Source organism: Anser cygnoides, chromosome 1, assembly GCF_040182565.1.
Source record: "Anser cygnoides isolate HZ-2024a breed goose chromosome 1, Taihu_goose_T2T_genome, whole genome shotgun sequence".
Lineage (NCBI taxonomy): Eukaryota > Metazoa > Chordata > Aves > Anseriformes > Anatidae > Anser > Anser cygnoides.
Window position 1 is genome coordinate 140009517 of NC_089873.1, and position 16029 is coordinate 140025545.

General features: G+C 36.3%; 1 protein-coding gene across 3 annotated transcripts in view; it reads left to right on the forward strand.

Annotated features, from left to right (window-relative positions):
• HERC2 (HECT and RLD domain containing E3 ubiquitin protein ligase 2) overlaps positions 1-16029 on the forward strand; it is a 111575-nt gene that overhangs the window by 36073 nt on the left and 59473 nt on the right. For all 3 annotated transcript variants that reach the window (XM_048051157.2, XM_066983432.1, XM_048051158.2), the window contains 22 exons: positions 1539-1696; positions 2216-2329; positions 3636-3887; positions 4723-4916; positions 5384-5584; positions 6280-6508; positions 6581-6705; positions 7987-8165; positions 8972-9156; positions 9519-9674; positions 9945-10130; positions 11219-11389; positions 11495-11598; positions 11713-11863; positions 12463-12677; positions 13270-13402; positions 13512-13639; positions 13755-13950; positions 14622-14758; positions 15221-15394; positions 15479-15615; positions 15716-15867. In XM_048051157.2, coding sequence (XP_047907114.1) covers positions 1539-1696; positions 2216-2329; positions 3636-3887; positions 4723-4916; positions 5384-5584; positions 6280-6508; positions 6581-6705; positions 7987-8165; positions 8972-9156; positions 9519-9674; positions 9945-10130; positions 11219-11389; positions 11495-11598; positions 11713-11863; positions 12463-12677; positions 13270-13402; positions 13512-13639; positions 13755-13950; positions 14622-14758; positions 15221-15394; positions 15479-15615; positions 15716-15867 — 3677 coding nt within the window. The remainder of the gene's footprint in view (positions 1-1538; positions 1697-2215; positions 2330-3635; positions 3888-4722; positions 4917-5383; positions 5585-6279; positions 6509-6580; positions 6706-7986; positions 8166-8971; positions 9157-9518; positions 9675-9944; positions 10131-11218; positions 11390-11494; positions 11599-11712; positions 11864-12462; positions 12678-13269; positions 13403-13511; positions 13640-13754; positions 13951-14621; positions 14759-15220; positions 15395-15478; positions 15616-15715; positions 15868-16029) is intronic.

Here is a 16029-nt window from a genome sequence, read left to right on the forward strand (position 1 = left end):
TACTGTCCCAGCTGGTAGTTGTGACCTGTTCAGCAAATAAACTAGCTGTTAATGCTGGCATAGTAACTGACCATTCCAATGTACACAGTGTTCTATGTGTTGTCATTATGGCAAGCAATTCTTGATAATGAAGTTGTCATAAAGCCCATTGCTTTGGAAATTAATGTATTTATGAAAAATACTGGTGCATGGTCTCCATACCTCAGACAGTCCCATTAACAAGCAAGTGTTTTTTTAAGTAGGCAGCTAAAGATTCATAGCCTCAAAGATTCTGTTGCTATACAAAACAATATAAAATATAACTGATAATTCATTTTTTAAAATAATTTGCTTTGTTAATCTATTAAATATTTCACATTTGCATTAAGCATTTCATATTCAACTCTGTTACAAACTGTGTTCTCTCTGCATATATTCTCTTTTTAATATTCCTAGTTCTGCATTGGTGCTGCCTGAAATACTTGTGAGTAGAGGATGTAGTAGTAGTTCCACTATTATCAGGCTTTTTGTTCGTCGTTTTATGAATCCATAGTGCATTTTCCCTAGGAACATTGATTCAGATGTCAGAGTGGGGTCATCTTTACAAATGCAGTCATGTTGCTTACATCATTCCTTTTGCCCTCTTCCCCCCTGTATTAAGCAATAACAATTAAACAATAACATTATTGTCCTGCTTTTATGTAGGAGCAGTTTTTACAGGGATCTGGTGGAGGGCTATGAAGATGATTAGGGGTCTGGAGGTTGTCTTTTAAGAGGAAAGGCTGAGAGAGCTGAGGCAGGTCAGCCTGGAGAAGAGAAGACAGAGAGGGTCTTATCAGTGTATATAAATATCATAAGGGGGCGTGTCAAGACAGTGGGGCTGAACTCTTTTCGTTGGTGCCCAGCAACAGGATGAGGAGCAGTGGGCACAAACTGATTAACAGGAAGTTTGATGGGAATATGCGGAAAAAATGTCTTTACTGGAAGGGTGACAGAGCACTGGCACAGATTGCCCGGAGAGGTTGTGAAGTCTCTTCTGGAGACATTCAAAACCCTCCAGGATGCCATCCTGTGCAACGTGCTCTACGTGACCCTTCTTGGCAGGGAAGGTTGGACTAGATGACTTCCAGAGGTCCCTTCTAACCTCAACCCTTCTGTAGAAGCGCACATCAATATATTTCAGGTTGTGTCTTCCCCCAGTGTTGAATTTCTGATAAGCAAGGCAGTTACTACACAAGGGTTAGAACTGTAAATGCTATATCTGAACAAATAATGTTAAAAAAATAATATTTTTGTAGTAGGCTTAAATATTTTTGAAAACCACTTCATTAATTTAATTGGAAACAGAAATCATAGTTGTCAGACATCTCTGTTGCTTTGTATGTTGTTGAACAATCTGAATTTTATTTTTGACTTACAACTCTATTTTGATACCTCAGGCTACTAATACGATTTGCAGGTAGAATTGCATCAGTTATTTTCTAACAAATATGGCACACCTTTTATTATCTACTCATCAGATCACCCTTTGTGAAATATGTCACCTTCTCTTTAAACAGCCCTCTGGAGGAACCAAAATTGATATCTGCTCTATCTGGAAAGCAAGCTGGGAAACATGTTGTTCATATAGCATGTGGAAGCACTTACAGTGCAGCCATTACTGCTGAAGGAGAGCTATATACGTGGGGACGAGGAAACTATGGCAGGCTTGGTCATGGTATGTTTTTTGACATCTTAAAATCAGTTGTTTGTCAAATAATTGTTTAATGTTTGTCTCAAACAATCTTTTATCCAACCTACCCATGACTGATTTGAGAAGCCTATGTGGTTTCATATGTTACGAGCGGGATTGTATTTCAAAAGCACTAAATCTCTGAGCTCTGTAAAAATAGGCATCTGGATGGAGAAAAATCATGGAATAGCTTGGGTTGGAAGGGACCTTAAAGGTCATCTAATTTTGACCCCTGCCTTGGGCAGGGAATCTGCATTGTCCCATTCCCTTCCTTGTGAAGCAAAGGCAACTGGGTGAAAATCCACTTTTCTTGTGGGTGAAATCCATATTAGATACCTAAGAAGCCATAGGGGGAGTTCAGTCATAATACTCAAATCTGAAAACAAAACAGAACAACCCCCTCCACCCCAAAACAACAAAAGACCCCAAACCAACCAACCAAAACCAGAAGAACCCACTAAGCTTTCTTGGTCTTGCTGCTCATGTGACTATTTTATATTGAAGGTTCCAGTGAAGATCAGACCATCCCAATGCTGGTCACAGGGCTGAAAGGACTCAAAGTTATTGATGTGTCATGTGGAAGTGGAGATGCTCAGACTCTTGCAGTTACTGAAAATGGTTAGTAGCGAAATCTAACACTTAAGCTTAACTTTTCTTGCTTTCATTCTAAAGATATTTATATTGCAAATACTGTGCTTATTTTTAGTGGCTTAAATTCTTTAAGGATTTGAAGCTGAAATTTCTTTTGGGGAAATATATATGTGCATTTATTTTGCATGTAATGTGTACAGATAACATTTCTCTGTATATGTATGCAATATATTCATTTTGAATGTGCATATTTATATTTCCATTTGCTTGATATACGTTTAAAATAACGACAGTTCTATAATGGGTAAAATATTAAATATATGTACATCTGTATCTACATTTTATGCATCGTATAGTTAAGCTCATGTTGTCACAACAGCAAGGTTTTTGAGTAAGGGAGTTGTCTATGTTAACCATGGGAATTGTCGAAGAGAGGCTTTTCTGGAATCCAGCTTCCTGGCGTTCCCTGAGCTAGGTGCCCAATGGAAGAGGTTCAAAACCTGAATTTCAGTGTATGAGGTTAGGCACTAAAGTCATCATTTAGAAAGCAGGTATCTTTGCCCAATGAAAATATGCACAATTAAAAACCTGAAAGATTTGCTCATACAGGAATTTAAAACTGAGATTTTCTAATTATTTTATTCCTTGTTCCCCTCCTTGCATGCTTTCATTGCTTATCAGAGTACCTTTGAGAATACTGTATGCAAGCAAGGAATGTAAGTTCTCTAAAATGTAAGACAAAATTTGGATATGCTTACCATTCTTGAACTATTATTTAGTGAAGATGGCGGAATGACTTTATGATTTCTGATTTCATAGGGCTTAGATTTAGTAGTGAATATTGAAATACAGTGATAACAGACAGTGGTAGTTTTCATTTCATTTTGTGAAATGATTGAGTGACAAGAACTGAAAATGGAGATCAGCTTTCACAGATAATTTGACCATTCATTCAGTGTGGAAGAAGTATTTCGCAAGTTCTTATTAACTAAAGATCAAACGAGAGGCTTGATTTGCAGCATATTCTCTACCACATATGCTTTTAAGAAGGACTTTGGTACACTGATTAATTTTTAGTGTGCGTTACGTTTTTGTTAGTTTGGTCAACATGAGAACTTTTCAGGTTAAGAACCACTGTTCAAATCTTTTTCATCCTTCTTATGTATTTCATGAACTATTGAAAATGAATTAATAACAGATATTCCTAAATTGCGATTTCAAAATTGTGCTACTTATAGAATCTCAGATTTTTAAGAACTTACTTGTTAGAACAGATAACTTTATTAAATGAAAAAACAGTGCAATATTTCTGGTTTTCTCTCTTCTTTTAAAGGCCAGGTGTGGTCTTGGGGTGATGGTGATTATGGAAAACTGGGAAGGGGAGGCAGTGATGGTTGCAAGACTCCCAAGCTGATAGAAAAACTTCAAGACCTGGACATTGTGAAAGTACGCTGTGGAAGTCAGTTCTCTATTGCTTTGACCAAAGATGGTCAGGTGTACACCTGGGGAAAAGGTGACAATCAGAGACTTGGGCACGGAACGGAAGAGCATGTTCGATATCCCAAACTGCTGGAAGGTTTGAAAGGTAATTAGCTGGAAATACTCAAAAGCTTTTTGTTTTTTTGGGAACCTTTAACTAGACAGTGATGGTCTCAACTATACGAATACCATGTACTCTGGTGTCATATTCTATACTGTTTTCATTGTAAAAGGTAATTGTGCACATTTCCCATCATTTCTGCCTTTTATGCCTTTAAAATTTCAGCAGACGTAGAGCTACTATGTTAAGATTACTTTAAATGCTGCTTGTCCTTGTGTTCTACTTATTCTTACTGTTTTTCTCCTGTTAGGTTTGCAGGAATGCTTATTTAAAGACATGTTTTCGCATTGTCAGGAAAGTATTTTTGACTAGTTTGTAACAGTGAAGGTTACTTCTTCAATGTGATAGAAACCTGAGGTTCTGGAGGGGAGGATGAGGAGAAGAACTTTTATTTCACTGTCTTTCCTAAAACTGTTGTTCATATAGAATGAATGCTCTAATAGAAAGTAACTTCTGAACTAAGGAGTATAATGTAACTTTGCAGTCTCAGTTCATGGATAGGGAGATCTTTTAATAACCCTTTCCTGAAAAGCGATCCAAGTGGAAGGGATACAAAATAGAAGCTCTTTGTTTTGAACTTGTAGACTTTCATGTTTGTCTCTTAAGAATCTTTAAATATTTCCTTGATTTTTCTTTTACTGTACTCTTCCAATCCACTACTAAAGCAAAGGTAAGACTATTGACGTCCATAACATGTTTACAGTTAAGTACGAACACAGTTATAGTTAAGTATAAGCACAGTTTTCTTTCCCTCTGATATTTTTCTCTGTTAATAATTACAGTCTTTAAGTTATTTTCAATATGTTACTTTTTTAATCAGGAAAAAAAGTGATAGATGTGGCAGCTGGATCCACACATTGTTTGGCACTGACCGAAGATAGTGAAGTGCATAGCTGGGGGAGCAATGATCAGTGTCAACATTTTGACACTTTACGGATCACCAAACCAGAGCCTGCAGCTCTTCCAGGATTAGACACAAAGCATATTGTTGGAATTGCCTGTGGGCCTGCTCAGGTAAGTTTTTAATCTTTGAATTGTTAATTGCAATTCGTCTCTATATGTGACTACTTCTGTACACTGATCGCAGTCCCTCTTTCTGTGCTTGTATGAATTCCCTTATTTCTTATTCTGAACAGATGAAGGCTTGGAAAAAAAAACAAAAAAAAAAAACAAAAAGAAACTTCATGCAATTGTTCTGCCAAAAAGAGATGACTAGCTTTCCCTCTGAGTATTCTGAGTAGCTATATCCTCCTGCCTTGGAGAGCAGTTGAAGAGTTGTTTAGCTGAATGTTTACTGCAGCAAAGATAGTGAGGTATCTGGATTGGCATAACGGCACTTTGGAAGATGTGATAATGAAGTTCTTTTCTGGGATGGGTAGGGTTTTGTGTGTGTTTACAGCAATGCAGGCAGAGAGTTTTCTTTTGCAGATGTGCAGATACTGCTGAAAACCATTGAATTTTGCATTTGTTTCTGTTTATAGAGTTTTGCTTGGTCATCGTGTTCCGAGTGGTCAATAGGCTTGCGCGTGCCTTTTGTAGTGGATGTTTGCCCCATGACCTTTGAGCAGCTGGACCTTTTGCTGAGACAAGTGACAGAGGGAATGGATGGCTCTTCTGACTGGCCTCCTCCTCAGGAAAAGGAGTGTATGGCTGTGGCAACATTAAACCTTCTAAGACTTCAGGTACCTTAAGTTTCTTACACATTGAGTAGTCAGTGAGATAAATGTTTCAGTAAATTGCTTGGATGAAAATAGTGAACTTAATGTGTTTTAAAACATTTTAGTTAACGAGAAAGCAAAATAAGTACAATATCACTTCCTACTCCCTGAAATTTTGCAGCTAGTGGTTGTTTAAACTTTGGCTTTCCTTACTTTGAAGCTCAGAAGTATTACTCCCCCCTTCCCCCCAAAAAGCTTTTCTTCTCTTGGCTGTATTTGGATATCATTAAATATGTAAATGGCTTAGGCCTTGCATAATCACTCACTCAGTAAACATGCTCCTAGGGACTGTAAGCATTTCTAAGAATTTTAAACAGCATTTCCAAGAGTGAGTGTCTTCTTCAGAATGTAACTGACACGTGGTAAAGATGTGCTGCTTTACCTAGCATAATATAGGGATGTAGAAACAGTTTATTATTCTTTAGGTTATTATAGTTCAGAATTTTAGGAGATATAGTTCATAATCTTTGTCTTATAGTTTAAATTCAATACATGTTTCAGCAAGCCAGCATTTCCCTTTAGTTTTTACAAATTTACAGATGAAATGTTTATATCTAGCTCAGTGAACTTAGTTGCTCTAGGACTGACTTTTTTTTTTCAAGTTCGTATGTTCCCTTAATTAAAAATTTGCCCTTTTTTCCCTCTTCCTTGTCTTTCAGCTTCATGCTGCCATTAGTCATCAGGTGGATCCAGAATGTCTTGGCTTAGGTTTGGGCGGTATGCTGCTCAATAGCCTGAAGCAGACAGTCGTGACGTTAGCGAGCAACGCTGGTGTTCTTAACACAGTGCAGTCGGCTGCGCAAGCAGTGCTGCAGAGTGGGTGGTCTGTGTTACTGCCAACAGCAGAAGAGCGGGCTAGGGCTCTGTCGGCACTCTTGCCCAGTGCAGGTTGGTTCTAAGATGAAAAAACTCTTTGGTGTTTACGTTTCTAGGTCATTAATAGTTTTTTTCTATTCTTAGTTTCGGGAAATGAGATGAACGTAAGTCCAGGCCGTAGGTTTATGATTGACCTCTTGGTGGGCAGCTTGATGGCTGATGGAGGCTTAGAGTCTGCACTAAATGCTGCTATTACTGCAGAAATTCAGGTACGTTTTAACAGCTTTGCAGTTCTATATAAACAGAGGAAGGAGATATATCAAGTGTCTTCTGAAGTTTGTGGAGTGATGTTATCCTCTGTTGACCTGAAACTTGAAGCCTTAGCTGGTGTTTGTATGGAAGTATGAATCATGTTCTCCTTTTTAGACAAGTGTTTCTTATTATTGCCTAGAGTAATGATTTTAGCAACTGTAACAAATGTTTTTATAAAGCTCTGTAATAGCATAATTTTACAAACTGCTTTGTAACTTTCTATGGGATTCTTGAATTCTTCACTTCTTGATTACACCCATATTTTTCCAGCAGAAATTTCATCCGTATTACTTAGAATTAATTCATCTTGAATTCCTTTGCAACGTCCCAAATTTCTGTAGACTCAGTTTCAGACTGGTTCAAATGTTCATCACAGAGGATAGAAAACAGTTTTTATATATTGCCTTCTTCAATACCCCCTCAGAGGTGCAATGTCCTCTGTACAGACTACTTTAAATTACTGTATTTATGTATGGCTGAGAAAGCACTAATGTGCTTTTTCCTTGTGTACTTTAATTCTTCCTAATATATTTTCTTTTTGGTTCCTCTCCACTGTTGGTATATTGCGAAGTATTTGATGCAGAGGAAATAGTTGTATTAAGTTTTGCTTTATGCATTAGTTGTAATCAGTATTAGTATTTTTTGTTGCATTTAAAGACATACAAGACCTATTAATTCTTAGCCAGATCTACTATGGTACATCTACATTATAGTGTAGGTCAGAGGTGCCTGAACTGGCTTTAGATACACGTTGAAAGTGATGTAGGTGACAGCATACAGCACTGCACAGGATAATTTCTATTCCCTGTAAACAGGGTGAATTAGTCATACAGAACTCTATGGAGTCTATAGTTCTGTAGCAAATCTAACCCAGGTTCTGCAGTGGACTGGATTCATTACTTTTATAAATACAGAGTAAACAGACCTTCGCTTGTGAACTGTGCAGTAGCTTCTGTGATGTTGAAGCAAATAGAACAGAAATAAATTGTTAACTTGGTTTGGTGGAAGCAGAATTTGGAGTTTGTCTTGCTTTGTTTCTCTCTCTGCCCTTTCTTTGTACATTATAATTATTAAAAAAATAAACAAATCCCACGTAGTCCTTTTGGAATATACAGTATATATTTCTATATAGGTAAAAGTAACTTTTGTTTTCATGAAAACTTATTTTACTTTAGCAAAATATTTCATCATGACAATGGAATTTTGTGCATTTTCTTAAACTTGTTCTGCATTTTTAGGATATTGAAGCAAAAAAAGAAGCACAGAAAGAAAAAGAAATTGATGAGCAAGAAGCAAATGCATCAACGCTTCATAGGAGTAGAACTCCATTGGACAAAGACCTTATTAATACTGGAATCTATGAATCCGCAGGAAAACAAAGTTTACCATTAGTTCAGTTAATTCAGCAGTTACTAAGGTAATTACGTCAAATTTCATTTATTTTTGCATGGAAAATTTGTTAGAGAAATATTTTACGAACTAGTCAACTAAAGGATGGCTAATTTTAGTTAGCAAATACAGTCTTCGTTCTAGAATTTTAGCTCCACAGAATTCAAAATATTGAACATTTTTCTGGTTTATATTTACCTTTGCCATTTTATGTGGGTAAGAAGTACATTTGTGCAGTTAATTACCTGATTTTAGGAAGATTTATTGCTTTACTCTTACTAGTAGGAACATCAGCACAAATTTATTTAGAACTAAATGTTTTGCATCAGGGAGACTAACATACTTTAGGTGGTGGAGACACTTGAATTTTAGATTCCGAGAAAGAACTGCGAATAAATGATTAATAGGATGCTGAGGGCAAAGCTTCTTTTTGCCAGCTACAACGGTATTTAACATATAGTAGAAAGAAATGATGAGGTTACTAAGAAACCTACTGTGCTTTTTAACTGAAGTGTGATGCTAACCATGTAATATAATCAGTACTGAGAGTCTTCTGAACTAGATATTGTCATGACTTCCAGTGCAACCTTTCTGTTAAAACAGTCAGGTTATGTTTTTGTAGTGAGTGATGACAAAGATTGATATATTTTAAATACCTCCACAAAGGTAGCCTGACTTTTTGGGTACTGTGATGCAAACAAAGTAACAACATCCTACAAGAAAACTTGGCATAGATTTGTGAGAAGTTCCAGCAGAAGCTTAACCTGTATTTCTCTGACCTATCTTCACTATGAACTCTTTTAAATACTTTACAATGTTTTGTATACCAATTAGGAACATCGCTTCACAGACGATAGCCAAACTAAAAGATGTCTCTGATCGCATTTCGTCTTGCATGGACCATGAACTTTATAGCAAAGAGAGATCTGCTTCTCTGGACCTGTTGCTCCGTTTTCAGCGTCTACTTGTTAGTAAACTCTATCCAGGAGATTGTGTTGGGCAGGTCCCTTATACATACAGTAAGTCATCTTAAAAAAATAAGCTCTCCCTCCCCAAAGAACTTCTGTAACACATTTTTTGCAGGATAGCAGTTTCATGTTTTAATTTATCTTCTTTCATTTGTCAGTCTAGTTGTTGACCTCTGAGGAGTGTTTGAAAGTAGTTTCTTTAAATTGCTTTCTGTAAGAGAAAATGTCTCGTTGGAAGGCAGTGGGATCTAGATTATACAGTTTTTGTAAACTTCTTAAGAGTTTTAGAAAAAATGTTTCTTTATTCAGTGTTAATACTGAGTGGCTATATTTCAGAAGAGCTTGACAGCTTTTGAAGACTTTCTTAAATGTGACTGTGATGGTATTCTGTGCTTTTCCTGCTTTTTATACAGGTCCCGACCTCTTAGGTGTTGGCTCTTTACTGAAGAAATACACTGCTCTTCTGTGCACGCACATCAGTGATATACTTCCTGTGGCAACCAGCATCGCTTCTGCTAGTCATAGGCATTTTGCAGAGGTATCTCATGTTGTGGATGGAGATTTAACAGGTAGGTTTTTATTTGTTGTCCCCCTGTCGTTCCCTTCCACAAACTAATAATATGTTCTTGGAAGTGCTAAATGAGTAAAAAAGAATCTACTTAATATTTTGGTTGGTGTGAGAGAGAGGGGACAAAGTTGATGGGGAGAAGAAAAGAGCTTTGTACTGAGGAAGTAATGGAAAGTAGAATGTGTTGCTTGGTTATTTACTTCTGTGAAGCTATTACCCTAAGTCTGTAATTAAATCTGAGTATTGGCTCTGTTTTTCTTCTGTGTTTTAGGCATTCTTCTTCCAGAATTGGTGGTTTCTATAGTGCTGCTGCTCAGTAAAAATGCTGGATTAATGCAGGAAGCTGGTGCTATCCCTCTGCTGGCTGGCTTGCTAGAACATCTAGATAGGTTTAACCATTTAGCCCCTGGGAAGGAAAGAGATGACAACGAGGATCTAGCATGGCCAGGAATAATGGGTATGTACCTGAAGCATCTGTACCAACTTATTTATATTTTCATAAAGTAGCTGTGTAAAAACGATGACTAGTCATATGAACAATTCTTGGGAAGGGAACTGTGTTTTACGGGACAAATTTTTATTAACCAGTTCATTTGACAGTATTTCTGCTAGTAAATTCTTAAGGAAGTTACTTGTAAAGGTAGGATTAAGCAGAGTACAAATGCAGCTTTTCAGAGAAGTAATCCACTTTATGTAGTGTTTTGCATAATTTGCAACATCCATTTCAATTTTCCATTTTGAGTGTTTAAAGTTACAGTGAATACACGAGTACTACTTCTATGTGTTTTGTTCCTAATTCTGTTGGCATTTCATAACATAGGCTGTCTCTGGGGTGAGAAGAGAAGCAGAAAACATGCAGAAGCAGAAAACATGCATTTCTAACTGAGCTTTTCACTGGTGGAGGGAGGAATGAAACACATGGTCAGCATAACCAGAGAGAGTGAAATGTCACACTGATTGTGTGTTGGGGAGAGCAAAAGCTATATGAAAATTCAGTTAGTGGCCTAAAAGAACAAACTGAGATGGAGATGCACATGTGCAAACAACATGACTTTGATCTTTCTTGCCTAAATGAAATTACATTTATTTTGAAATAGTTTATTTATATTTAAATTGGAAGAGTTTTCGCATGTGTAAGTAACTGTCTTTTTAAATAAAAATGTGGACTTAAACTGAAATTAAATAAAAATCCAATGCCTTGCAGGCAAGCATGTAGTAAAACTGAAGTAATTTTAAGGGAGAACCAAACAGCAGTAATCTGCCAGAATAGTTGTACTGCTCCACCTCCAAACAAAACAGCTGTGTAGTTGGGCAATGTCAGGTCTATTGCAAGGTGACATTGAAGATTACTGCATAAAAGAGTACAGCATTTAGACAATGTAATTGCATGCTGTGTATAGAGGGACACATCAATATTGAAATCAATTTTGACTTCTAAGCATGTCAAAAGGCAAACAGGTTATGTGACTGTTAAAAGAATGTCCAGAGAAACTTTGCTTTCTCTATTTCTGTTAATAAATTCTCTATTCTCTTTTATACTTGTAGGTTCATTTTTTACTGGCCAGAGTTGCAGAAATAATGAGGAGGTGACGCTTATACGTAAAGCCGATCTAGAGAACCACAACAAAGATGGAGGATTTTGGACAGTTATCGATGGGAAAGTGTATGATATAAAGGACTTTCAAACCCAGTCTTTAACTGGCAATAGTATACTTGGTGAGAATCAGCATCTGAATTAAAAGCACAGATTACTTCTGTGTAAAAATAGATGGCATAAACAGGCTTTTAGATGCTTTCCTGACTACCTCATTCTCTCATTAGCTCAGTTTGCAGGTGAGGACCCAGTTGTTGCTTTGGAAGCTGCTTTGCAGTTTGAGGACACAAGGGAGTCAATGCATGCCTTCTGCGTTGGCCAGTATATGGAGGTAAAAATGTTGTATTATAACAGATGCATGCTTTCTAAAGTAAAGTATTGCTTTGCCTCCAAAATCCTTGTTGGAGCTCAAATTCTAGCTTTCAACTCATCTTTTTTTTCCTAGCCTGACCAGGAAGTGATTACAACACCAGATCTCAGTACTTTGTCATCACCTCTAATCGACACAGAAAGAAATTTGGGTCTTCTCCTTGGACTGCATGCTTCCTACCTGGCAATGAGTACACCGCTTTCTCCTCTGGAAGTTGAATGTGCCAGTAAGCGAAACTTCATGTAGCATTTGTCAAAGCATACCAGAAAAGGCCAAATTAACATAACATCTTCAGTTCTTCAGAGGACAGTAAAACTGAAGTTCTTTATTCTTAATATTAATTACCACACTCAGTGAGGCCAAAGAATTTAGCAAGATTTAGAAAGGAATTATGATATAATTATGAACAACTACATATCTAGAATTTTGTAATATACACGGTACAGAGAATTTTCAAAGAGAAGGATATCTAACTGGTAACTGTATAGCACAGTTAACTCACAATGGAGTACTCAAATAAGAGTGCCTGAAGCATCTGGTGCTGGATTTTTCCATGTTGACTATCATTATTTTGTGAATAGAGGGTATAATTCCATATTAATCACAGAAAAATGACGAAGGCCCTCTCATCTGTAAACAGGTGGTGACTGCCCTGTTACTTGATCGTTTCTTAGTTGTAGAATCTTTTTTTAGTTTGAAAATGTTCCAGCAAATGGAAGAGCTGCTAAACCTTCTGTTTATAGCTGTGTATGCATTTCATTTCCGGGATTTGTTGAGTCTCAATAGCTTTCATCAGAATATAGATTTGTGTTTTCTTTATTTTAGAATGGTTGAAGTCATCTATCTTTTCTGGAGGCTTGCAAACTAGTCAGATTCACTACAGTTACAATGAGGAAAAAGATGAAGACCACTGCAGCTCACCTGGGAACACAACCCCAAACAAATCAAAACTATATTCACATCGATTAACTTTGAGTGACCATTCACAACCCTTTCTCCAAGCTATTGCAGATAATAATATTCAGGATCATACTGTGAAGGTAAGCCCTCAATTGTTCTGTTTAAAAAAAAAAGTTTTGCTGAAGGCTTATAGTGGTGGCACGAAGCAGTTTTGTTGTGCAAATCCTCCATAAGTTACAGTAGAGCAATTCTGAAATAACTTTTTCTGTTGTCTCTGTGAAAGGAATGATGGAATGCTATTAATGGATAAAAAATCACTTGATAGCTTAACAGTACAGTTTTTCTTTTGAATTTTGAGTGGAGAACTAAACGTTGTGTGTTCTTACAGAAAGAATAAATAATGCATTACGTGTGATATTAGGCTTTAGTAGTATTGACAGAATGTGCTCACTTCCAGTTATCCAGAGATAGTAGTAGCATTGTTACCTGTAGCTGTGTTGGTCTTTTTACAAGAAGAATGATACAAAGTATTCTTTGTAGCATTGGGTTGTAATTACTGTGTATTAAGTAGTTGTATACTGTGTTGTGGTGTCTCTGATTTCTGAGTACTATCTAGTTAGGTTGTGGAAGTTACTCAGTGTTATTTAAATGCTGGCTGGAGTATTTTGGATCCTTTCATTGTATTCCAAAACAAAGCTAAATAGTGTTTTTTTTTTTTTTGTGGTTTTGTAGGACTTCTTGTGTCAAATAGAGAGATACTGTAAACAGTGTCACTTAACAACACCAATCACATTCCCTCCTGAACATCCTGTGGAAGAAGTAGGACGTTTGTTATTATGTTGTCTTCTGAAGCATGAAGATTTGGGTAGGTAGGCTTGTGGTATAGCTGTTCTAGAATACGTTTTGTACTGGTTTAAACTTTACTACTTATGATTTTGGAAATGCATGTTCAGAAATTGTCTTTTCTCATTAAGGTCATGTGGCATTGTCTCTTGTTCATCCTGGTACCCTTGGAGTTGACCAGGTAAAACACAAAACCTTACCAAAGTCTGTAGTGGACGTGTGTCGTGTTGTCTACCAAGCAAAATGCTCACTGATTAAGGTAAGTCTCTTACCTACTGAAATTTAGATTATTTGAATTGTTTTATTTAAAAAGTTGCTTTTTCTTTTTTAATTGTATACCACATAGTGATTTAATCTTTCAATGCCTTTTATAGACCCATCAAGAACAAGGGCGTTCTTACAAGGAGGTTTGTGCTCCTGTCATTGAGCGTTTGAGATTCTTGTTCAACGAGCTACGTCCTGCAGTTTGCAATGATCTCTCTATAATGTCTAAATTTAAACTTCTGAGTTCCTTGCCCCGATGGCGGAGAGTAGTTCAGAAAATAATTAGAGAAAAAAGGAAAAAGAGAGGTAAGGCAACATTAATATTGTATTCTCTTTGAAAGAGGGAAAACTAAGCTCATTCCATAGTTTACTCCAGTTTTTGAGACTATTTTTTGTTAGCTAAAACATCAAAACCTTGCTTTCTGTTACATTTCCATGACTTCAAAATCAATGGTTATACATTAGTTCCTAGGGCAAAGGCAGGCAAATGAGAGAGACAAGTTTAGGTGAGGCATGCTTCTTTGAGTTCTGGCATGTTAAAATGGTCCATCACTATCAGTCCTGAATTGGTTTTAGTACAGCTTAACTGGAAGTAGTACCTTATTAAAAATCATGTTGTATTAAAGCAATCGTAGTCAAAGAACTGTTCAACTGGAAATCAATTATGTGATGAACAAACACTCAGGTGGTTTTGAAGTTTGTCTTAAAGATATAAGCATATTGCAGATACTACCAGAGCTTATTTTATAACAGCTAGACCTAGAGTTTACCTGAAGTACCTTTCCATTTTATCCCAGGCAGATCTTAAAAGATCTTAAATGTTCTGTATGAACATCTCTGTATGAACATTATGTTTCTGCCGTTTCTGTATGAACATTATGTTTCTGTATTTTTTGCAAACCTAAAAATACCAAATCTAAAAATATGATACTGTAAATGCTACCAGGTTACACAAAGGAGTAATTTTTTATTTTTAGTGCCAAAAAAATCTGAATCTGCTGATGTAGAAGAATCCAAAATTGGAAATGAAGAGAGTGATTTAGAAGAAACCTGTGTTGTACCTCACAGTCCTGTACCTATAGATAAAAGGCCCATACCAATCAAATCACCCAAGGTAGGATATCAGATAAATCTTATGAATAAAAACAAGAAGAAATATTAGCTAAAGTGATGATTGCAATAAATTGTCAATATTCTGATAATATTGTTTGGGACATGTGACTAAGTATGGCACATTGTTTTAGTGAAACTTGGAATAATTCATAGAAAATAATCTTGTGTACTGTATTGCATGCATATTTAGAATATGTAAAGATATACCTTCTCAAATTTTAAGATTATTGATAATCTTAGTGTTCAAATAAAGCTTCATTTCAGCATAAAATGATGATGATTTACTACTTTTTTGAATAGTAATGCATTTGAAATTGTGTGTAGCAATTGCAAACAAGATAATGAGTTAGAAATAATGTTAAATTCTTCACTGTCTTTGAAGATTTTTTTCCATTTTTATGTAAAATAACTTGAGTTTTCAGTAATTTAAGTTTGTTTAACATGCTACTTTCCTGTTTTACAGGATAAGTGGCAGCCAATTTTGAGTACAGTTACAGGTGTCCACAAGTACAAATGGCTGAAACAAAATGTCCAAGGCTTGTATCCACAGTCTGCCCTCCTTAACACCATTGTTGAATTTGCACTTAAAGAAGAGCCGGTAGATGTTGAAAAAATGAGGAAATGTTTATTAAAGCAGGTAAAGTTGGATGAAAATGGGCATTCATGTATTAGCAATCTACGTAAGTATAACTTTTTTTTTTTTTTTTTTTACCTTTTGCAGCTGGAAAGAGCAGAAGTTCGTCTGGAGGGAATAGATACTATTCTGAAATTGGCAACAAAGAATTTTTTGCTCCCATCTGTGCAGTATGCTATGTTCTGTGGATGGCAGAGGCTTATTCCAGAAGGAGCTAATATAGGGTAAAACGTTTTTTTTTTTAATTTTAAATTTTGCTTTTACAATTCTTCATTGAGGGGGAAAAAATACTTACTTTTTGGTTGTTGTTTATCTTATCTGTAGGGAACCTCTTACCGACTGCTTGAAGGATGTTGATCTCATCCCACCTTTTAACAGAATGCTCCTAGAAGTAACTTTTGGAAAGTTGTATGCATGGGCTATTCAGAACGTCCGGAACATCTTGTTAGATGCCAATGCGAAATTTAAGGAATTAGGTGAATACTTTTTTTCTTCTTGCTGTTGACCGGGGAGAAAGCTGTTTTAAACTAACATCATTACATTCTTTGAAGTTCCCAGTAATTGGAATTCTAAAATTAATTCCCTTGCTTTGTGCTGAGAAATATTTTGGCTTTCTTTCCGTGTATTGTCTGTTGTCT